Source organism: Chiroxiphia lanceolata, chromosome 19 (assembly GCF_009829145.1).
Source record: "Chiroxiphia lanceolata isolate bChiLan1 chromosome 19, bChiLan1.pri, whole genome shotgun sequence".
Taxonomy (NCBI): Eukaryota; Metazoa; Chordata; class Aves; order Passeriformes; family Pipridae; genus Chiroxiphia; species Chiroxiphia lanceolata.
This window is the reverse complement of record NC_045655.1, coordinates 8,966,795-8,989,609: the sequence shown is the minus strand read 5'-3', so window position 1 is coordinate 8,989,609 and position 22,815 is coordinate 8,966,795. Positions and strand designations below refer to the sequence as shown.

General features: G+C 41.7%; 1 protein-coding gene across 8 annotated transcripts in view; it reads left to right on the top strand.

The window, feature by feature from the left end:
• The window catches only part of PECAM1 (platelet and endothelial cell adhesion molecule 1), a 32,130-nt gene that overhangs the window by 1,327 nt on the left and 7,988 nt on the right, over nt 1–22,815 (top strand). For 2 of the 8 annotated variants that reach the window (XM_032706511.1, XM_032706514.1), the window contains exons 3-14: nt 281–574; nt 1,274–1,573; nt 1,686–1,955; nt 2,338–2,598; nt 3,514–3,795; nt 5,665–5,946; nt 6,346–6,453; nt 7,236–7,263; nt 10,810–10,880; nt 11,566–11,622; nt 12,817–12,885; nt 17,781–17,837. In XM_032706511.1, coding sequence (XP_032562402.1) covers nt 281–574; nt 1,274–1,573; nt 1,686–1,955; nt 2,338–2,598; nt 3,514–3,795; nt 5,665–5,946; nt 6,346–6,453; nt 7,236–7,263; nt 10,810–10,880; nt 11,566–11,622; nt 12,817–12,885; nt 17,781–17,837 — 2,079 coding nt within the window. The remainder of the gene's footprint in view (nt 1–280; nt 575–1,273; nt 1,574–1,685; nt 1,956–2,337; nt 2,599–3,513; nt 3,796–5,664; nt 5,947–6,345; nt 6,454–7,235; nt 7,264–10,809; nt 10,881–11,565; nt 11,623–12,816; nt 12,886–17,780; nt 17,838–22,815) is intronic. The other 6 variants (XM_032706513.1, XM_032706515.1, XM_032706512.1 and 3 more) reach the window with 5 other exon arrangements.

Sequence of the window (22,815 nt, the reverse complement as noted above, 5' to 3'; positions counted from 1 at the left end):
GCTACAAATTATTTATCATTGCTGTGGTTATAAACACAGAATATATTTCTAAACACATATACATGTATATGTAAGTACTATTATGAACTTTGTTTCTAAATGTGTTTATTATTTTTGTATATAAATTATATAAATTAGTTTGTATATAAATTACAATATTCTTATCAAATAAAATGTAAATTTTGTAATTACTTCTTGTGATTAAAGTACAGCAACTTGAGATAACAGTATTATGTTGGACTAACTGAAAATAAATAAGATTTTTTTTTTCTCTCTCCAGTTTTTACTTTCAACACCGTTGAAATCAAGGTTGAGCCATCTGTCAAAGTGAGGAATGGAGCTCCCATGTCAATTATCTGCCACGCTGATATCAGCAAAAGTGCTGATTTCCAGCTGAAGTATAATTTTACGATTTTTAAGGACCGCAAGCTCGTGTTTATGACTGTGTCAGACACAGGAGATGCACGGTATGAAATACCTGTGGCCAAATCTTCAGACACAGGAGACTATCAGTGTACTGTGAAAGCAGATAAAAAGACAAGACAGAGTGACCCCGTCCACGTTTGGGTAACAGGTGAGTGCTCTTTCAAACATGGCAAAAACCCCCCAACCTTCCAGGGGAAGTAATAATAGTCAGTGCTCAGTAGGATATCTTGCAAAGTGATTTTTATCCATTGGCCTCACAGTACTTCCCCAGAGTTTAGTACCAAACCCTCATGCTCAGGCATGGAAATGAACTCGTGATCCCAGGGTGACATCAGTGACAGTCAGGAACAGTCTGTGCCCTCTGTGCCACCTTCCCCGCTGTCCTGAGCCTCTGTTCCCTAGACTAGAGGAAGTATTAGTTGTGAAAGCTTGTGCCTGTTCCCATAAACGTGATGGAGGGTGGGTGGATTCTTGGAAATTCTGGAAACAAGGTACCGAGATGCTCAGCCTGTGACAGCCACTGCCAAAGGAATGTCAGCTCTGGGCTGCTTTTGCAGACTGTTGTGTCAGTCTTGTTCTTTCATCTCTGATGAGAACAAGGGCCACCTCCATCCATACTCTTTGTAGCCTTGTGTTCTTGACTGCAAGTGACATTTTTCCCCTTGGAAAAGCAATTTGGAAAGAATTTGTTCAGCATTAAGTAGATTCCGGGTGGTCTTCAAAAGCTTGGTTCTTGCGAAGTATTTGCATCTGTTAATTAGCATAAATCATTACCACAGTCATCAGGGATAGTGTTTCTTTCAGGATTATGCAATGTTCTATTTCTTTTCTTGCTTTCTGGTGTAAGGAATGACCAAGCCAATCCTGACTGCTGACAGAAGAGATGTTTTGGAGGGTGAAGTTGTGAAGTTACGTTGTGAGCTGCCTGAAGAAGAACCTCCTTTACAATTCTGTTTCCGAAAGATAAAGACGAATTCAACGCCTAGAGAAACATGTGTACCTGAATCTTACACAAATTTTTCTGTACTGGAGGTTTCTGTTGAAGAAGGAGATCATATTTTACAGTTTGATTGTTTTGGTAGGAGAAATGTAAAACTTGAATGGGAAGACTCAGCACACAGCAACAAAACCCTCGTTACAGTCAGGGGTGAGTTGCTTGGCTTTTCTTTTGACATTTGTTTGCTTGCTACAGTTAAAATTGGGCCATGTATTTATAGTTATATATGTTTATCTGCATGTTGATATGTATTCTCTTGCAGAACCATTTATAAAGCCCACTCTGACCACCGTGCCCTCAAGTAATGTTACAGAAGGAGACCAAATACAATTTGAATGCTCAACTGTAGTAGTTCGAATGCGTGACATTGAAATCATCCTCCAGAAAAACAAATCAATACTGAACAGTGTACAAGATAAGAAACTTCTGAGATATTCCACAGTAGCTACTCTAGAGGACAGTGGTGAATACCTGTGTAAGGTGGAGCAAGGGGGAGCATCTAAAACCACTAAACTGAATGTTGTCGTGTCAGGTAAAACCTCTGCTCATCTTAGATTTTACTCAGTGTATCGATATTTAAATTTAAATTTGGTAGAACTCAAGATCCAAGTGTAACCTCCACATCTAAGTGTAAATTTTCTCTAAGTTAAAGGCTATTTGGATTTTAGTTTCTGATTTTTTCCTATGAATACTCCCCAGCTTAAATAATGTCCTCAAATAACACGTGAAAAGTGGTTTCAAGTGGTTGCTGAGTTTCTGTTTTCCCTGAAAATATAATAATATTAAAATAACATGGTTTTTTCATTCCCAGATTATAAACTTTCAGTATGTCCTTCATTCTGTATATGTTGAGATAAGTAGTCCTGTTCTTTCAGGCTCAATTGGAATGAATTAGTTCTCTTTTTATCTTGCAGAGTTATTTCCCAAGCCAACACTGATTGCTTCTATGACTAAGCTGGATAAGAATAAAGAATTAATTTTGAATTGCAGCATTAATGGTTTTCAGAAAGCTAACTTCTCTATCATACGGAAAAATGCCAATGGAGACATCCCACTGAAAAATTCTCAAACCTTAAAAATGAGAGTTAATGTGAATGATACTGGATCTTATACCTGTAAAGCTGAAGTAAAAGGAATAGTCAAGGAGAGCAAACCTGTAAGGATAAATGTTTATGGTGAGTTGATGCAGAGGGTTAGAACCCAACAGGGTGGGGGAGGATCTAAACCAGAAGCTTATAAATAAGCACATCTGTTTACAGAATCAGCCTCTAGTCCATGAACTAGCAGGGTGTCTCTTAGTTCTTGCAATATTAATTTCTGTGAGATGTTCTTGTCATCTTCAGCTGTAGAGGATTTGGTGTGTCATGATCTAATCAAGTCAGACTTTTCCAGAGCTGGCCCTGGGAGAAAGGAGTTGACATGGCTTCCTGCTGCTCCCTTGGTTCTGCTGGGTGTCAGATGAATTCATTCATTACCATTTGCAGGAGCCAGAACTGTTGTGCAAATCTTTCACTCATCCGTTTGACCTGAAACTCTGACAGTGTCTGCCTTGAATCCCTCTCCCTGATTCTCCAGGCAGAAACCAAGAGAACCAGAGGTCATCTGGTTAGCTTTGCTCCAGAAAAGCTGATTATTAGCACTCTAGTTCCCTTCCCTCTCATGGAACAAGCTCAGGTGGTTCTCCAGTCTGTGAAGGGGATTAGCTGGGTTGTGACTCCCTGTGGAACAGAGGGCCCTGATGAGGTGCAGCACGGTCCATCTCAGGTCATACATGCAATGTGACACTTAGTCCTTGGGTCAGAATTAGTTCTGGAGTTTGGATGATCTGCAGCTGTGTCACTCATCCTTTGTTTTCCTTCACATTCTCCCTGCATGCTATTTGATTCAAAGGCACATGTTCTATTACCTACATTATTGATTTGGTCAGGTCCCCCCATTTCTATTCTATCGACGAGGAAGAGCTTCCCAAAATAGCGTGTGCAAACTAGATAAATACTGTGCATTTAAATACTTTCTATAAAATAATATCGTGTCTTTTGGCCTTATGCAGTGCAATTTTCAACAGTTTTTTTCTTTTATTCCCCTTTTAGCTCCAGTCTCCAAGCCAACTCTTTCCGTCGCCGGCGGTTTGCCGGAGGTGGTGCTGGGGAAGCCTCTGCAGTTGATCTGCCACTCAGTGATGGGAACACCACCAAAAACCTTCAGGTTCTACAAAGGAGATGACCTCGAGAAAATAGTCATTAATGACACATATGCTACGTTCTTGGATGAAAATATTAGACTAAATGACCAAAGAGGATACAGATGTGATGCCAGAAATAATCACTCCAGCGGTGTGAAAACCAGCGATATCCTGAACGTCACAGTAATAGGTAAGTCTGTTCAATTCTTCTTCTTGTCTGGTGTCATGTTTAGAGTTTTGAAACTTCAGCAGCAAATGATGGACTAAGCAAAATGGATGTGAAATGTTTACAGATTTTTGCTCACTTGAATTAAAGTGGTTGCTGGTCAAAGCACAGTAGTTCAGGACCAGAGCAGGTCTGTACTTGACCTTTCAAAAAGAAGAGGTAATTTCTCTCTACCAGGGAGTTTTCAGTTTTGTGTCCTGGCTTGAACCCAAATTGTGTTGGTGTTAAAAAGGGTGTTAACTTGTGGTTAATAGGCTGGTTTCCCTCTGAGTTTTGGCATTGAGTTGTGTATGATTTGAACAGATACATCCAGAATTGTTGGGCTTATTCTGAGTCAGTTGGATTATTGCACAGTGAAGGATGTGTTCCCCGTTCACTGAGCTCCCAAAAAGGGCTTTTAATACAGTACTTGCACTCACCCAGGCTATTAGCAGCAGGACTCACCTTAAGTTCATCAGTTCCACCATTAACTAACTCTAGAGAGAAGCTGAGTGATAAAAGCTCTGAAGAGATTTATCCAGGGAGATTTAAAGTCAAGGTGGTTTGAAATAACAAGGTACAAATATGCAAACACAAAGCACAATCTTAATCCATTGACAAGTGGGTATTTCTCTGCTGGAACTAGTGTATCCCAGCTGTTAGAGCTGTGGTTCAGGATTTATTGTGGCACTGTTTGGAAGTTCTGAATAGAGTCATGTTTTGGAGCCTGGTGAGCCAATCTTCCACAGTCTACCACTGCTGAGGTGGTGGCTTTGAATTCTCTGTATTCTGTCCTTTCTGTCTGAAGAAGCACTTATGTTTTCCAGAGCAATCCTCTCTGTCATAGGCTCAGTCATAGGAACCCATCTATGTCTTACATCTAAATCTGCTCCCTAATACAAAAAGAACTTTCATGATCAGCATCTTTTCATATCAGATCTGGTTTCCTCCTCCTGCTTCTGTACCAGTGTTGCCTTAATGATTCCTTCTTTACATCTGCCTTGTGTTATCTGTGACACTGCCCCAAACACATTTATAATATTTTCAGAGAAATGTTCTGTGGGGATTTGAGCAAAGCAGATACTTCCTATGCCAAACATTTTGCAAAGCTGCTGACATTCTACAAGCCTTGAATCACAGAATATGTGTCCATTTTTCCCCCATGTAGTTACAAGGGCTGATGCTCATCTGCTCCTACACTAGTTTTGTATGTGCTAAAATACTTAATTTGTAAACTAGCAAACCTAAAAACTGTATTTTGTGTATGCATAATCTTACAATTTGTGCAAATGCAAACTAACTTCCCTCGCTTTTGTGTTTGCCATATTCTGTAACCATTGGAATTTGGGACTGGCTTATGCCCTTGGAGAATTCAATCCATTATCTGCTGATACCAACTTGTATATTAAAGGGTACAAGAATACAGTTACCACACAGCATAAAATAGCACAGCTCTAGATAACTATGAAAGCATAGCTACATAAACTGGACCATCATTATTTACACTATGGAGCGACTGAGTGTATTATTTCTGGAAATGAAATAATTTGTAGGCTGGGGCTGGAGTGGCATCCAAAGGATTTTAAGGAAAGTGGCTGACTGACCTCTGTGGAATGGATATAATTTCCTCCTGTGTCTGCTTTGTTTCTTTGTCATGCCCTCTCTATTTCTGGGTGTATAAAAATATTTACTAGAGGATGGTGTCTTTCAGAGAGTGTTTGGGAAGATTAATACTGTGCATTCAGTCTCTGTTTAACTAAGCATTAAATCAAGCATTTCTACAGCACAATATTTTAGCATCAAAGTTATTCCAAATAGTGCTAATATTTGCTTTTTTTCTGCCTTCCTCTGTAGTGCCAGTCAGGGATGCCAGCTTGGGCAGTGTTCCATATGGAGAAGTGGAAGATGGCAGTGAGATTGCTTTTCTCTGCTCTGTGAAGGAAGGGTCTTTGCCAATCCTGTTCAGGTTTTTTAAAAAAACTGATAATGAGGTTCTTCTGTTTGAAAAAATTGAACATAGAGACAGAGCCATGTGGCACAAGAAAACAATGAAGAGGCAGGACACGGGGACATATTATTGTGTGGCCTCGAACAGAGCCGACGTGGACGTGAGGAGCCAGCCCATAACCATCAGTGGTGAGTCACTGAACTGCCCACCAGTGTCCTCATGATAGGTGAGGTCATCTCATTTGGGATGTTCCTAAGTGTAACTCCCTTATTTGCTTTTGTTCCACCATTGTCAGAAGTTGAACAGAGAGGTCCCTTTACAAACAGAGATTGTCCAACTTACAGAGAAAAGTTTAAGGGATGCTCAAAGCCAAAGGAGCAAACTGAAACCAACCCCTTGTTGTGCTGAGGTTTTGGTCACAAATGAGAGGCTCACTAGTGAACTTTGCATGCAAGTCCCCTCAGAGTTCTTCCCTGGGGTGTAAGAAGGCTGATTTGTAGTAAAATGAAAGGTCAGGAACTGCAGAATTTGGTAATATTGGCCTATCACAGTAAATACTCTCTTAAACATGTTTTTCTTATTTCCAGTCATCTTGGCAGCTTGGAAGAAAGGAGTCATTGCTGCATTGGTCCTGATAACCATTGCAGGAGCGGGAGCACTCGCCTTATGGTGGTTTTTGCGTAAAAAGAAAAAGGGTAAGGAGTGGTTCCCTTCTCTTTGGCAACAAATGTATTCCAGTTAAACCTGAATTTGTGTCAGAAGCAAAGGGTTGTGGGGGTGAGGCTTCAGAGATGACTGAACAGAATTAAAAAAACCCTAAAAATCTGGTTAGAAATGCCAGGTGACCCAAATGAAGCTGCAAGTGTGCTGAGGCTTTCCAAGTATATTGGGCAGATGCAGTCCTAGGTCTGGAATTCAGCCCTGTGCAATGAAGAGGCAGACAGGGACTGAGGAGGTTTTTGATCCCTCACAGAGCTGTAACAATTTGATTTGGAGTCCCAGCTCAGGTGTAATTGAGGTGCCTGTCTAGTCCTCATGAAATAAATTTATATTATTAGGTCGTGGGATTGTTTCTTTTTCCTTCCCACACTGTAATATGATTTTGTTTAGGGATTTGACTTTTAAGGTATTTTTTCAGATCTTGTTCTTTCAGAATACAAGTAAATCTGGTTTATCCTGTGATATGCAGTACATTGCAAATTATTTGGGAAAATTTGAAGCATCTGGATGTCCCAGACTGCTTAAATTGGCCAAGGTAAAATCTGGGGTTTAGGATCTTAGGTTCTCTGAAGGAGACATTTAAGAGACCTGGGAGATAAACGGGACATAATGTATGAGGTAGTTAATTTTGTGATCACCAGGAGAAATTATTCACACATGAGTAAATAATTGCTGTATTTTTGTTTTGATCTTTACTTTTAAATTCTTTACTTGTGCAATCTACTAACAGATGCTTTTTTTTTTTTCCTCTGTCAAGCTAAAGGACCATCCATGGAGATGTCTGGGTAAGATGTCTTACTGTCTTGGTTTCGGCTGGGATAATTTTCTTCTTAGTAGCTGGTACAGTGCTGAGTTTTGGATTTACTGTGAGAATAATGTTGATAACACTGATGTTTTAGTTGCTAGTGCTTACTTTAACCCAAGGACGTTTCAGTTTCCCATGCTCTGCCCATGAGCAGGTGCACAAGCAGCCAGGAGGGAGCATGGCCAGGACTGTTGACCCAAACTGGCCAAAGGGACATTGCACACCATAGAGCATCATGGCCAGTGTAGAAACTGGGGGGAATTGTCTGGGAGACACTGGTCAGTGCTGGAGGGTGGGCTGGGCATCGGGCACAGGGTGGTCAGCAATTGTAGTGGGCATCACTTGTTTCTCCTGCGTTTTATTCCTCTCTCTCTTCCTTTATTATTATTGTGGATATTGTTGTTGTTATTATTATATTTTACTTTATTTCAATCATTAAACTGTTCTTATCTCAACCCATGGGTTTTACCTTTTTCCAGTCCTCTTCCCCATCCCACTGGGGGTGGGGTGGGTTGGGGCAGAGTGAGTGAGGTTGTGTGTGGTGCTTAGCTGCCAGTGAGGTGCTGTGTGGTGCTTAGTTGCCAGCTGGGGTTAAACCATGACAGTCCTTTTTGGAGCCCAGAGTGGGGACTTAGAGTTAAAACCAGATCTGACCAGTGCACGTTGAAACAAATGTGTTTCAAGCATTCATCAGAGTTTAATAGCCAGTTGTCATGATGTTGATTTATTTGCTCTTAGAGTTGTTGTGCTTGTTCTTGGAGCTGTATCTGAACACCACTCTTGCACTTACAAGGAACACTGTACTCCCTGTTGTGTTTCTTGCCATTGGGGCCTGGGCTGAGATTATTGTTTTATTCTGCTTTGTAACACTAATTTATGATATGATGGAATCGCTGGTCATCACTCACCTGATCGTGTCCTCAGTGCCACTGTCACCTGTGTGCTGGGGAGACACCTATTGGGAATTATCCATAATTACACTTTTTCCTTTCTCCTTGGAGAGCCAGTCTATGGACACAGCTTCCCACAGCTTCCCTTTCTTCTCCAGGCTAATTACAAAAGCATTTGAGAACTGTGAAGATTTTGAATCGACTTGGGGTGTTGGAACCAGTGTGGTCCTATTGGTAGGAACCAGCATGTGGTTCAGGTCTGTTTAGGGTTAAGCAATTATTTGCAGCTACTCCAACCCCTGTGACAGGCACTGGGGCTGCTCCAACTCCCACAACAATCACAGTGGCCACGACAGACATTATGGCTACTCAATCCCTGGCTACTCAAAGCCTGTGAGTACTCACCCACTGATGGGTGATGCAGCTGAATCAGAGGACCAACCCCTGTGTGTGCCAGTTGCCCCTATTCCCAAGGAGAAATGGGCAGGAAAGACAGCTTGTTTAATAAAGGAGGACAAAGCAAGGCTATAACAGGAACAGGAGGAAGAGGCAGAGCAAGAAGCAACCCCTCAACCCTTATCCCTGAGTGAGCTGTGGGATATGGAGAAAGATTTCAACCATCATCCAGGTGAGCACATTATTCCCTGGCTGCTCTGATGCTGGCATAATGGGACTAGTGGTGTGGAATTAGAAGGTAGGGAAGCCAAGCAGCTGGGATCATTTTCTAGGGAAGGGTGCACTGATGAGGTGATTGGAAGAGCAACACAAGTCCTCAGCCTCTGGAGGCAACTCTGGTCAAGTGTGAAGGAAAGGTATCCCTTCAAAGAAGATGTTCTGTGTCACCCAGGCAAGTGGACCATGATGGAGAGAGGTACCCAGTACCTGAGGGAATTACAGATAATTTATTATGACCCAAACAACACAAGGTTACTCAGAGATCCAGGTGAAGTCTGATGTGCACAAACCATGTGTCAGAAACTTGCCCAGAGTGCACCATTGTCATACACCAACTCACTGGCAGTGATGGCCTGGAGAGACAAAGAGGCACCACTGGTGGATGAAGTGGCTTCACCAACCCAGCAGCACAGAGAAAATCTCTCTTCCTCCCTTGTCTCTGCTGTGGAGAAGCTGGTTGAGCAGGTAGATTCTACCCCCACATGTACAGGCCAGTATCTCAGCTATTCACAGTAAGTGTCCTTTTGCTCCAGAGAGAGAATGCAGAGGGTTCACACCACAGGGGACCCTGTGGTTTTACCTGTGAGGACCCCAGAGAGGATGTGAGGAAGCGGGATGGAAATTCTACCTGGACCCTAGAGGGTACATGGATTGCAAGGGAAAATCACAAATGGGGGTTCTTCCAGGGAAGTTGCTGCTCCGGTCTGCAGTGGGCAGTTCCTCAGAGTGGAAGGACTGATCTTACTCCTGACTCTATGGAAGGGAATTCTAACCCATTTTTACAAGAAGCAAATGGATAATCCTATGAGCAGGACTAGAGAGGCTCTGCCTCCAGCCAGGTGGAGAAGAGGGACAGCCTTGTTTACTGGAGCATGTGGATCAGATGCCTGGAACGTCAGCCCCCGGGAGCATAAGGCTCTAGCAGGTACTGGTGCACAGTGTGCCCTGATGCCATCAGGCTGTACAGGGGCAGAACCCAGTTGTATTTCTGGAGAGGGATCCCAACAGACTGTACTGGGGGCTGAAATCAGCCTGACTGGGAACATGTGGCAGAAACCTCCCACTTGAGTAGCCCAGAGGCTCCAGGGGCTTTAACTGTCTCGGGAGAGGGGATTTCAAGGAGCCAAAGGAGTAGCGATGGGCTTTCAGTACAGCAGCCTTGGAGACAGAGGAAATGAAGTGGCTCCCCTGTCCCATGTCTCAGAGGACCCTCCTGTTGTGGGGCTGCTGAAGGTTGAAGGACAGCAGATGCTGAGCCCTGTGACAACGACACACCCGGGAGGTGCTGTCGCTGCTCGGGGACTGGCTGGGCATCACTTGTTTTTCTTGGGTTTTATTCCTCTCTCTCTCTCTCCTTTTCATTGCTATTATTATTATTATTATCTTTATTTTAGTTATTAAACTGTTCTTATCTCAGCCCATGAGTTTTACCTTTTCCAATCCTCCTCCCCATCCCACAGGCAGGGGAGTGGAGTGAGCGAGCAGCCAGTGTGATACTGAGCTGCCATCTGGGATTAAACCACGACCCTTTATGATAATGATGAAGTATTTCTGTTTAAAGGCCTTCCTCCATATGAATGTAGTTCATTATGGCACACACCTGCAGACAATAGATGGTTCTGCTTCATGTACCACCTGCTTACACAACAACAGGATGAGGAAATACTCTAAAAATAGAAAAAAAGGCCAGCTAAGTGAAATAGGAGAATGTCAGGCCTGTGTTTGAATGCATTTAGACGTGGAATGGATTGAAAATACAGAGGTTTAAAGAAGAATAATGCAATAGGGAACATTTTTTGCCTTAAATTTGGTTGGTGCTTCTCTTAAAGGCAAAATTTTCATTAGCGTCAGTAGTTAAAAATACATGGCAGTCAGCATAGACAGTGACTGATCTTTGCACAGAATCATGTTATTGACTGATTTGGGATAATTACATCAACTTTTATTGGTTTGTTTTTCAGTTCAGCCTTGGCTGCAAACTTGACAAGTGAAAAACTGACAAGACAGCCCAATGATGGAGACTATTATTCAGGTAGGACATTTTGCTGTAAGACTGCTAATAAATTGGCTAAATTAAACATTTTTTGAAAGTTTTGGACTTGCATAGTTGTTGTTTGGATAAGGCCCAATTTTTAGGGGAATACAGAGGGATACCAATAACATTCTCCAAAGTATCTTCTGTCATTTTGTCTTTGTACAGTTTTTATGAGCACGTCTCACACAAAGATTGGTTTATAATTCTGCTCAGACACTTCTCCCAGGCAATCAGTTGACAGTATTACAGATGGAGAAATCATGGTAAAAGAAAATTACTTTCTGGGTTTGACACAGCTGCAAGAAAATTATTGCAGAGAGGAAAATTGGAGTTGTGGCATATGGTCCTGTGATGTGGCCACAGGACAGAGGTGTTAACTCACCATGACTGGGCACATTTCATTCCAGGGTCTCAAAATTCCCACTTTACCAAAATAGGTGGAGATGTTGTTTAGAGTATTGGACATAAACAAAATTACCCCTTGGGTGCTTTTTAGCTGATTATTTAAAAAGCCCCATTCTTCCCACCTGTGTTACTTGAATGTCTTAGGTGTGAAACCAAAAGTAGGATGTCTCATATAAAAATATTGATAATGACAATAGGAATTGCAGCTGTGTAACTCATTTATTTAGTTGGCCTCAATAAACATTTTGTCAGCTCAACTTTGGCTTTAATATTTTAGGATCAGGTTACATTGAAGATAGTGAAAATCACATGAAATCAACAGATGAGAGTAAAGGTAATTTCATACTTAAACAATAGATTTTTAAAGTATTTTATAACTGAAAGTCATGATGTTTTCTAATGGCAGCAACAAGGATTGGATATGTCTAGCCCTTTCCTTTTTCTCTTTGATAGTGGGGAAGATTTTCCTTTGCTGAGCTCAGTTCTTTTTCTTATGCACAAAATGACACTGATAGGACTCACCAACTTGCATTATGAAGTGTAATTAGCTGTGCTGGATTGGTATAAAAATACAACTTAGACTCAAAATTGTAATTCTATATAACAAATATTTAGATATTTTCTACAAATTTCTGCTTCTTTTACTTCTCTGTCCTTTCTTCATTTTGGTTGACCTTGAAATACTTAAGCATTAAATCTAAAAATAAACTATGAAATCTGAACAAAATAATCTGCCAAGTCAGTTCTGCAGGATGCCAGTCTGGATGACTGTCGTGGTTTCTTCCAACTTTTACAGAAATCTGGTGGAAAACCATCTCCACCCTAAGAAAAAGCCAGAGTAGAAGGCAGCAGCTGTTTCTTGTGTCTGTTGTATCCAGGTAGCCAGTACTTGTCAGGCAGCAGCCTTAGTAAATCCAGCTTTCTGTAGGCATTGTGGCAGAGAAGCATCTTGAGGAGGAAGATGAGTTGTATTCCAGATGTTCTATGGAGAACTTGGAAGAAAATGTAGGAGGAAAAAAGAAAAGCAGAAATTTGGAGAATGAGAAGTGATGAGGGAGGCCAGGAAAGACTTAAAGATGGGTTTAAATGTGAGGAAAACAGAGAATGGGAAGTGTCCTGCCATAGCCACAGAAAACAAGGAGAAAGTAATGGCAGGGAGAGAAATAAAGAGGAGCTGGAGGAGGAATATGGGAGAATCTGAGATAATTCCTTGCTCCGTTTGTGTTGTGACACTTTTGAAGGTGTTACATTGAAAGTAAGAGTTTTAGGCACAGTTTGCATGTCCCACAGTTTCAGAAATCTGCCTTTAGCTCGTCTGCTGCCCTTTGGATTGGGATGACCCTCAGGAATGGGTTGGCCTTGAAACTCTTAGCAGAGTAACTCACATCTGTAAGTAGGGCCTGATCCTGCACCTACCAAAGTCAGTGAGGACTTGTCCATTAATTGCAGTGGCAGCAGGATCGGGCCCACAGCTCAAACAAAGCATGCAGTCCTACAAAGAAACATCTTCTTGATATTTTTGGGGCAGGACCTGACCTTGAGAGTGCTGAGGTGGAGTACACTGAAGTTGAAGTATCAACGCTTGATCCTCACAGAGGTAATAAACTGTCCAAACCTCTTTGGTTTATGTTTGGGAGCAGCTCTGGGAATGTTGCTCCTCCCTGGCACTGGTCTGATATTGGCACCTGGGAATGTCAGAGCAGGTTGTGCTTTGTGTGTGTGACAGTTTCCTGCCAGTGGCTCCTTAACCCAGCTGATGATGCCAACCACGGTGCTGTTCCTGCAGCCCTCCTGCCCCTGGGATCCTCCTACCCCTGGGAGGTCTGTGTGGAGCTGTGGCTCTGAGCAGAAGGCAGCCTGCTGCAAATATCCCTGTTACAGAGCCCAGGTTCACTGAGAGCCATGTGAGGTTATTCCCAGATAATGGAGAGAACAGAGAGCAGTGGAATTTCCTCCTTTATAAAGGAACTGGTTGAAGGGTCAAGACTGTGATTCACTTGTGATAGAGAAGGAAGAGAGACCAGCACAGATTTAGTCTCTCAGTCTGGAGAGGCCTGGAGACCATAGTGAATTTTGTGTCCCCTTAAACAGAGAAATGAGGATATTAATACCCAAATAACTTGGTCCTCCTCCCTGCAGTTCTGTGGTTACAGTAACCACACCTCAGGTACATGTCTCTGCAACCTTGAAGGAGAAATATCCAAGTAAATTTATTCTCAACACCCAAATGCACACTGCAATCGTTCTGTGTCATCTGGAGAATTCTGATACCGTGATGGCCTTGTGTTGAAAGCTGTTAAACCTCAAAGTTCCAAGTAGCTGGGAGGGAATAAGCCCCACGAGACAGGTTTATGCTCTGCTCCAGCTTCTTTGCTTCAGCTGAACGAGAAGCAGACTGAGGAAGAAACAGATGAATTTCCTTTTTCCTGGTAGGAAGGACTAGTCACTGATTTCAGGGACCAAAGACATGATTGTTTAGTTGGTAAAACAGATGTTTGGGTAAAAGTGCTCACCCTTCAAGCTGTCCCCGAACAGCCAGTCCTCCTCTCCTTTCTCTCACTTCCTGGCATCATTCATCACAGTTTTCCCTGTGTCCTTAGCATGCTATTTATCCACCTCTGCTAAATTCTGCTCTGAAGAACCGTAGTTGTTGGACTCTTTTTCAGAATAGGGCTAATAATTAGTTGTTCCAACTGTGTTAGAGTGTGCACTACACAATACAGTGGTGTAGAATGGGTAGATATGATGGTGCATGATTATTTAAATTAAAAGCCCTGTTAAATGCAAGATCAGTATCTCTAAGAGTAGACTTTTGCTCCCACTATTTGTATACAACACTATTCCTGTATATCAGATTGAGTAATAAGATAGTATCTGTGCTCTGTAGACTGAACACTATTAAACCACAAAATAATATTTAATATACCGTGTAAATGAGATCAGATTATTTTAACAGAACACTGATTGATTCTGTAAAACTGAACCGTGCTTCAGGTATACAGAGATGTGATAATAGTTCCCTAATCGATTTACTTTGTTGCCCCAGGGCACAGTTAAATGCTTCCCAAATGAATGCTTTGGTTATGTAAATGGCAACTGCACTGCAAGTATTTAATGTGTTAATCTTTGAGAGCATCTCGAGGATGCTGCTTGAATAGAAGGAGCTGTATGAAGCCATGTTAGTCCTTTCAGCTCTGCACTGCCTATCACAATGAAAACAGGATGAGATTTATTCTTGGGAAAAGAGAAACAAAGCCAAGTTTCTTAATATTCCCTTGTAATAATTATGTACACCCACAGAGAGAATTTGGCCACGGGACTGCCACTGATATTTCTGCTACGTTGGTGTTATTGTAAAGTTTTGTTTCAAACCATAATATTGTTTCATGTCTGTCTGTGGGTATGACCAGCCCTTCCTAGGGAACAGACCTTTCAGATTATCCCCTTGCTCCAAACCCCTGTTACACCCCTTTGGATTCCTCCTGTTTTCTGAATGAAGACAAAGCAAATCACACCTTTTCTCTGGGCACACATCCAGCAGCTGCACAGAGCATCTGATCCCTTCAGCCTTTTGAGGAACTCCAGATTTCTTTGATCTCTCAGGACTAACCTCAAATTAATTTATCTTTCCAATCATTTGTTCCTCCTGCCACTGTTGTCGATGTCAGTACTAATGTTCATCTCAGGAGCAGGAGAATCATATTTTGTGTATTATGAAAGACTACTGCAGTTAATGCTGCAGTATCTAAACTGTAACTCCAGCCTTTATAACAGTTTTGGGAAGCAGGAATGATTGAATGTCACCTCAAAACAAGTTTAAATTATTGTAGAAGGATGTATATCTTGTCTTTGTCAGTAGAGAATTGCTTACATTTGAAACCACTGGTTTCACCCTGTTTTTCCAGTCACGTCTGCACTAGTTGGTCATTTCTGGAATACTTTTTAACACAGTGTAATGGTGAATAGGTTAATGCACCAAGAACTTCATATGCACTCTGCTTCTGCAGGATCAAAAACCAGGGTTCATTACAGTGTTACTGGCAGAGAGTGGTCCTGTCACGTGCTAGAAGTAAAATTTCACGACTTCATTTTAAAACTTCCATGTGGGAATAACTTGATACCTGCTTTTTGAAGTAGGGATGAAAGGGCAAGAGAAATAGGAGGTAGAGCTGGGGCTACACAGTCCAGCTCTTATTTGGGATAGCCAGAGTGGAATGGTAATTTGATATTTAAAGAGGTGGTAATTCTGAGGAATGATTAAATTGAATACTTATGGAGATTATATGCTTGACAAAAATATAGTGCTTGTCTTCTCTAAAGCTTAATTGTGCAAATAGATGGAAAGGTGATTTAGACCCCTTATTATTAATCTGAGCAAAAAGGCTGGGGCTAAAGTAAGGTTAGGAAATATCCCCGAAGTGAGAAGGGAGAAACCTCTAATCATGGCTGAGTTAGAACATGCTCCTTCTTTTACTTTTATATCTGGTTAGTTATCTGCAGGGTGGCAACATTATAAAGCTGGTGGGAACAAAATGTCAAATCGTCCAAGTAATTTCTCCTGGCACATTTTTTCAGTGCTGAGACGACTTTTGGAAGATTAACAAAGGAAATAACATGGGCAGTGGCATTATATCACAATTCAATTAAATGGGTCTGGGAAAAAAAAAGCAAGCTAAGGAAATACCTCCAACCAAATCTTTCCACAGGGTCAATAGGGGTAGATTTAGGACTGTAATCTGCTAAAAAAGAGCCCCAAACAAAATGAACTACCTCTTATTAAAATTCTGACAAGATTACTCCTTACTTCACTGCAAATGAACTGATCATTTAAGCAGTAGCCCATAAGCAGATGAAATGTGCCTGAAGGTCTTCAGATTATTTTGCAAAGAAGGTTCTTGCCAAAGCTCCAAGTTTGAAAGCTGTGATTATACACTTGGGGAAGTGTAACTCCTCCTGGCATTTGAATTAACAGCAGCTTTGCAACTCAACTCTGATGTGTGAGCTCCCAGCGTTTAAAGGATGCTGAACAGAATTTAAAAAAAAATGAAATTAGCTTTGGGAAATCAGAATGTGGTGCCAGAGACACTTGGGTTCTTCAGAGTGAAGCAGAACAGTAACAGTCCTGACTCTGACTGCAGGTCATTGTCTGAATTCTTTAAGTGTTGGGGTGGTTTTTAATAGCTGAAGTACAGGATTCTCTGTCCAGAAATGTGAATTTTCTTTCCAGTTTCTTGCAGAGAGAGAACAACCACTTTTGTTTTTCTTTAACTGGAAAAAAATCTAACCTCTTGGTTTGTTGAAGGTCCACAGAAATTGGAGGTGATATAGATAGAATTCAGAGGCTTTCTAAGAGATTCAGTTTAACTGAAATGAATGAGTGTTTCCGAAACACTTTTAGATCTATGAACAGCAAGCTACTGGACCCTGCCAGCATAGGCCTTTATAGAAAATGAAGAAAGTTGGTTTTAAATGCACTTTTGTTGCCCAGGGATTTTTAAACTACAGCCATGCAATAAATCCAGGAAATTGTTCTAATCTCCTGCTCGCCTGCAGTTTCTGCTGACCAGAGAGAAACTGAGCTCTTGCTGTTTTCAGGCTTTCAGATGAGGCTCTGCCCCTTCCCTGTGTGTGTCTCTAGTTTGGTATCAAACCCTGTGGATAAGTTCTCACAGATATCAGGAAAAAAGGAAGAGCTTCTTGCTTTCCTTCTCACCCAAGAGCAGTTTTATTTGTCAAGCCAAGGGTCTGGAAAGACTAACATTGCACTTGTACCCCAGCTGTGTCAGAGGCACAAACCTTCTCTGCTTTCTGTCTTTACTTCCATTCTTTCCACCAGCCTTGTGAGCCTTCATTCCTGCTGTGTCCATCTGATCTCAGTGCTCTGGTGGAAGAGCCCTCCACACTGAGGGGAGACCTTTCCCAGATGACCCTAAATAGAAGCTGTGCAGTGTGAAATCTGGAAATACCCTTCCAAGACATTTCACAAACAACAGTTTAGATTTTTTTTTTTTTGTGCCCATAAGACTTAATCAGGCTAGTTGCCAAAAAGGGGGTGTAGTTCATCTTCCAAATGATAGATCACCTCAGGTCTTGGATCCTGAAATCCTTAGAAAAACTTGAAGCAGCTCTTCAAAGGGATCCAGGGAAACCGTTCTCTAATGGTAGATGTCTCTGTAAAATTAAAGCAGTATTGATTTGAGTTCAAAGGAGATTATTAAAATGTTAAATTTAGAAGGGGAAGCAGATTTTTATCATCACTTTTATATAGGGGGAGAGACATCTCAGTTCCTTGCAGGCTGGGTTTGGGGAGGGAGTGTACTTGCTTTTTCACACAGACTCCACAGGCTCGTTGCTGCTTGTGTAACTTACTTCCTCTGAAAGTAAAACAGTGTGTTCTGTTGGTTTAAGGAGCTTATCATAAGGCAAATAATAGAAAAAAAATAAGAAAGAAAAAAAGAAAATAAATTGATTTTGTGCCAATACATTTTCCAGCTCCTGTACAGAAGGGGACTGAAACAGTTTATAGTGAAATCAGAAAAGCTAATAATGGTAAGTAAGCTAGTGAAAAATGAAACACTTAAAGGAAGCATTTATGAGGAGATTAGGGATAAATTTGTGACTGAATATTTTCCAAGACAATATTTAGCCTGAATATTTAGAAGATAAAGTGCCATAAAAAAAGAGATGCAAGTCACACAGGAACATACTGAAGTGCAGTTACAAAATCACAGGTGTTGATAGACTGTATAACACCTTCATGGTTCCTCATAAATCAGTGATGCTTAATGCAGTGGGATTAATATTTGTAACATTTACTTCATCAGCCCATCTGTTTTGTACCTACTGAGTGTTTGGGCCATACCTCTGGATCTGAATTCGAGCTGAATCCCCAACCCGTTAGGGATTAGGGTGATATACTGTGTTATCTCCAAGTGCTCATGAGCAACACTTTGTCTCTTAATTGAGCATGTTTGTCATGTGTTATTAAATAACCATCAAAAATAGCCATCAAAAACTGTCTCAGGCTGTAAGTGCCAGCCACTCTGCCCTTCCACCTCCTCTAACCCAGCCTCGTGTGAGGGGGCATTACCAGCTTACTGGCAATTACTGACTATAAATGTTGTGGCAGTCATGAGCTCAGAGACAGTAGGTTAAAAGCATTTCTTCATAGTTTGTCAAAGACTGAATCAGAAAGGATTTCCTTTCCTCTCTTTGTCTTAGGAAGTCTAGATTTGTAAATATTAGGGCTGCAAAACTGTTCACATCTTGTCCCCATCTATGTTACCAAGTGACTTTTTTGTGTGCCGTTTTTAATTTTTGACTGTTGTGTTTTAATTTTCTATTTTTTTTCTATTTTATAAGGGATTTCCCACCTGCTCTGACACAGAATTCTGTCTCTAGGGAATCTTTCATGTGAGGGTCTCCAAGTACTTTAGAAAACATTACTTAATTTTCCCTTGTGAGGAGATACACGGCAATTTTTATCTTCATTTTACAGCTGAATAAACAGAGAGATTAGGTCATTCATTTAAGGGAATGTGTTTAGAGAGTGACAGCACTGGGAACAGAGTTTCAGAATCCTTGGTACTGAGCCTGTGTGCTGTACTCATTTTTCACAGTGAAAATCCAAATACCCTTCACACTAAGGTGGGACCAGGCCCTTCGTGCAGGATCACCTGGCAGCACCATGAGGAAAAAAACCCAGTTTATTTTAGGGCTGAACACAAAGGCCACAAATATTCTGGAATAGTGTGAACTGGACCTGTAACAAGCTGCAGAAGCTGCTGCATAAACCCCCTCCTGCCCTGCCCAGGTGTGAAAGGAATTATCACACCTCTCACCATCCCTGGTTTTGACATAACAGAAGGTGTTATGTCCTAGAAGGGTGTTTTGTGAGCTGTACTGTTAAACTCCAGGTAGGTACAGCAGAGCTGTAATTCAAAGCACTTAAAAGGCTGTAATGCCATAAAGTGGGAACTGCAATAAAGTGAGAGATGATTGAAAGACTGAGCTGAATTAGCCAAATCATCCGCAAGCACCCCTTAATCTTGCAGTCCACCTGCTCTTTTATGCATAACATTCTACAGTTTCAGTTATTCTTGGAAACACAGGACCAGTTTATTGTTTTAATCCCGTCTGTTTTTCCTGACTGATCCACAGGAAAAGTGTTCCAGTGAGATAAGCAGTGCATCCCAGAGCAGTGCAGTGCTCTGGACAGCCACCTTACAGTTCATGTAACATTAACTTGGACTGGTGATAGGCCGTGTGATTGTGAGGTGGCAAAGGATGAATGCAGTGGAGAATCCCTAGGAAATAGCTCTGTTGCTCAGAAGTACTTTAATTTATATTAATATGAGTATGTTAAATGCCAGTTGTGAAAGATATTGAACATTACTGCTGGGGGCAGAAGTTGGTTTACCATTCTGATCTTCACCATGTTTGACTGTTCTTTGAGATTTTTGAGCAAATGCCCACAAGTAGAATCTATTTCAGGAAGTCAATGGATCAGACAAACGTGTCCTCTGGGGAAATTACAGGAGTTTGGGAGTTGGTGTCAGCTACACTGTTTGGCAGATTTAACACCTGAGGCCTATGTAACATTTTATTATTATTTGTTTGTAGGTAACTATTGTGGTTTGGGGTTTTTTAATTAGAATTCAGTGCTTCATAGGCAACCTTAAGGGGTTGTGTGTGCATTCCAGAAATTGTGGCCACTAGAGAGGGAGCTGAAGCACTGTCAGTAGTTGTTATGTCTGATGCAATTCTTCGTGACTGAGCTAAAACATTTCCCCTCTTCATTTTTTCTGGCAGCTCTCCCTGCTGTCCCCAGTAAGGCAGATGCCACATCAGTAACAAACTCTTGTATTTTGAGTTCCATAGCTATTGCTTGTCCCTATCCCAATTCATGAATCCATGGTGCAGATAATGCTGAGTATCTGTCATTACTCCTTCTCTTTTTATTCTCCTGCTGCTGTCTGTGTTGTCTCCTGTTACTCTCATTTGAGTGCCTCCATCACACTCTGGTAGACCCCTCATCCTCTCTGCTGTGCTTTCCTTGTTCTGAGTGCCAGGCCTAAGGGGGTGGTTTTACATTAGAGATTAGACAGAAACAAACTGTCAAATGCACATTTCAAATCCCACAAGACCTGCACATGGTTAACTACAGTTAACTCATTTGCAGTAGGGAAAGCAGGAAATTTGTGAAATTCAAGTCTAGTCAGGTGTATTTTGATTGAAAATCACATAATGGTCCTTGTAGATAATGTCAGTCTCTCTAGTTGGATGCTGGGTTTCCTCTGCTGTAATGAGAATTGAAGGAGGGTGCTGATCACTTTGTCTCAGAGATAAGAAATTGTCCTTGCACTGTTATCAAAAGGTTAGTTTAATTCAGTGACATAGTGTTCAGGAAGTTCACCCAGGTATTGATTTAAAACCTTTTTTAGACCAATAGATTGTTACTTTAGTATTTTATGTAAAATACCTAGAGCAGCTTCAAGCCTCAGCTTTAAATCAAACCTTACATCCCCATGGGAATTTGGGGAATGGAAGTGCCAGTCAGGTCAGTAACACCTTTGTCTAAAAGTCCTTTAGACTTACCAGGATGAACTAATTTCCTTCAAATACTGCTTTTTCTGGTTGCTCTATGAAAAGGCCAAAGTTCACTGTGAGCCAGGAATATCCAGCCCAGTCCTGGAGTTGTTGCTTTTTGCTCAGAAAGAACTGAGACAGTCCAAAACTTAAGCAAAACAGGCAATTGCCTAAATCAACAGCCTGCCAAGAATGACAGAATGGCTGTGGCCCTGCTGCCCATGTGCCTGTCCCAGAGGTGCAGGCTGGCAGCTCTTCCTGAGGGAGGGTCAGGATGTGTCACACACCGAGGGCAGCTCGTGGGTGGAGGCTCTTTTAGACGTGATTTATTTCCATCACACCTTTCATCTTCCCGAGGGGCAGTAGGGGCAGGAAGTCCAAGCATCTCCATACTGGTTCTTTATCTCAGCTCCAGCCCTTCCCTCAACACTGATCCCAGTTCTTGGGGTAGCATAGTTCTGTTCCTATTGCTGGGGAGACAAGAGCCAACTCCAGGTCACAGATTTCCTTACATTTTTCCAAGGCACTTCCTGTGACATACTGGGACATTCTTGTTCCTTCAGTGAACTCTGTCTTTGCTCTGTGTCAGACCCAAAGCTCACAGAAGCTCTGCACTGCTCTGTGTGTGCACTGAATCGAGATTATAGTGCTTATTGCAAGATAACAATTCCTAATTTCTTATTAGGAAGGTGGAAATGTAGTGGACAAAATGCAGAGCCAGCCTTTATGCTGCTAAGTGTGGAAAAGTGAACTGGTCACTTGGAAGCAGTTGCAGCAGTGAGACAGGAAATTCAAAGAATCCTACAGCAACCAACAATGTACTATGGAAAAATAAATATATCCCAGTGGAAAGAGGCATGAGAAATCCCCATTGCACTCAGTGGTTTGGAACAAACTATTTGAAATCAGCTCTAGCAATCAGGAAATCTGCTCAAATACTTTCCTGCTCCTGAAGCTCAGGCTTAACACCTCCATGGTTAGCCAGAATTTCCCACTGGATGCCTTTTCCAGCATGGAGAAAACTCACAGTGTCTGGGGATTCACTGTGTTGTTCAGAACTCAGGCTTTATGAGCACAGGCAGTCCAAAATTATGCAAATGACTTGTCCCTTCTCCAAAATAAAAACTCTTTGGATCTTTAGGTTTCTAGACACATTCTAGACCAAAGCCTGGACCTGTGAGACACTGAGTCCAGAGCCAAACGCTCACAACAGCTCCAGCCAAAAATTAGGCAGAGCCAGGTGGTTTCAGTGAGGCACAAAATACACAGGGAGCTTCTGGCCTTGCTTGAACCTCCAATGCAAAGCTGAATTTCGTGCATGCCCTGTGTCAGAGCTGCTCCCAAGCTGCCTGCCAAGATCCTCTGTTAGAAGCTACTGCTCCAGTGAAGGGCTTGGCAGAGTGTAGTGTGTGTTCCTGCAGTTCAGCACCTTCAGCTCATGATCTGACAGCTTGGCTTTCCCTAGGGTTGGAGATGGGTTTGAGATGAATTAAGAACTCCACCTGTTTAGGCTCATATTCTCTTCTCCATCACCTGTAGCAACAAGAAATGATGGAGCAAGTGGAGATGACAGTGTCTTAAATTCCTGCTATTAATGTACTCCTTTGTAAAAATGTGGCCTTTGAATTTAAAATCCCATCAACTAAAAGCAACAGCAAGGGTTTAAATCTGTCAGAAATCCATAAAAACACCTACCTTTGTTAGACTCGGGAGTATTTTAGAAATCATCAGTATCAGACCTTCAGCTCCGAGTCTTTTCACAAAATATGCAGCTGCTTGTTTGCCTTTCTTTGTATATGACTAGAACCCAGCATATCTCCTTTCCCTCTTTTTGGTAGTAAGGGAAAGCCAAGTATAATGAAAAATCTCTCTATTTCATCACAGTAAAATTGATAAAAAAGTGAAAAAGCCTCGTTAAAAGAAAAGAAACAGATTGGCA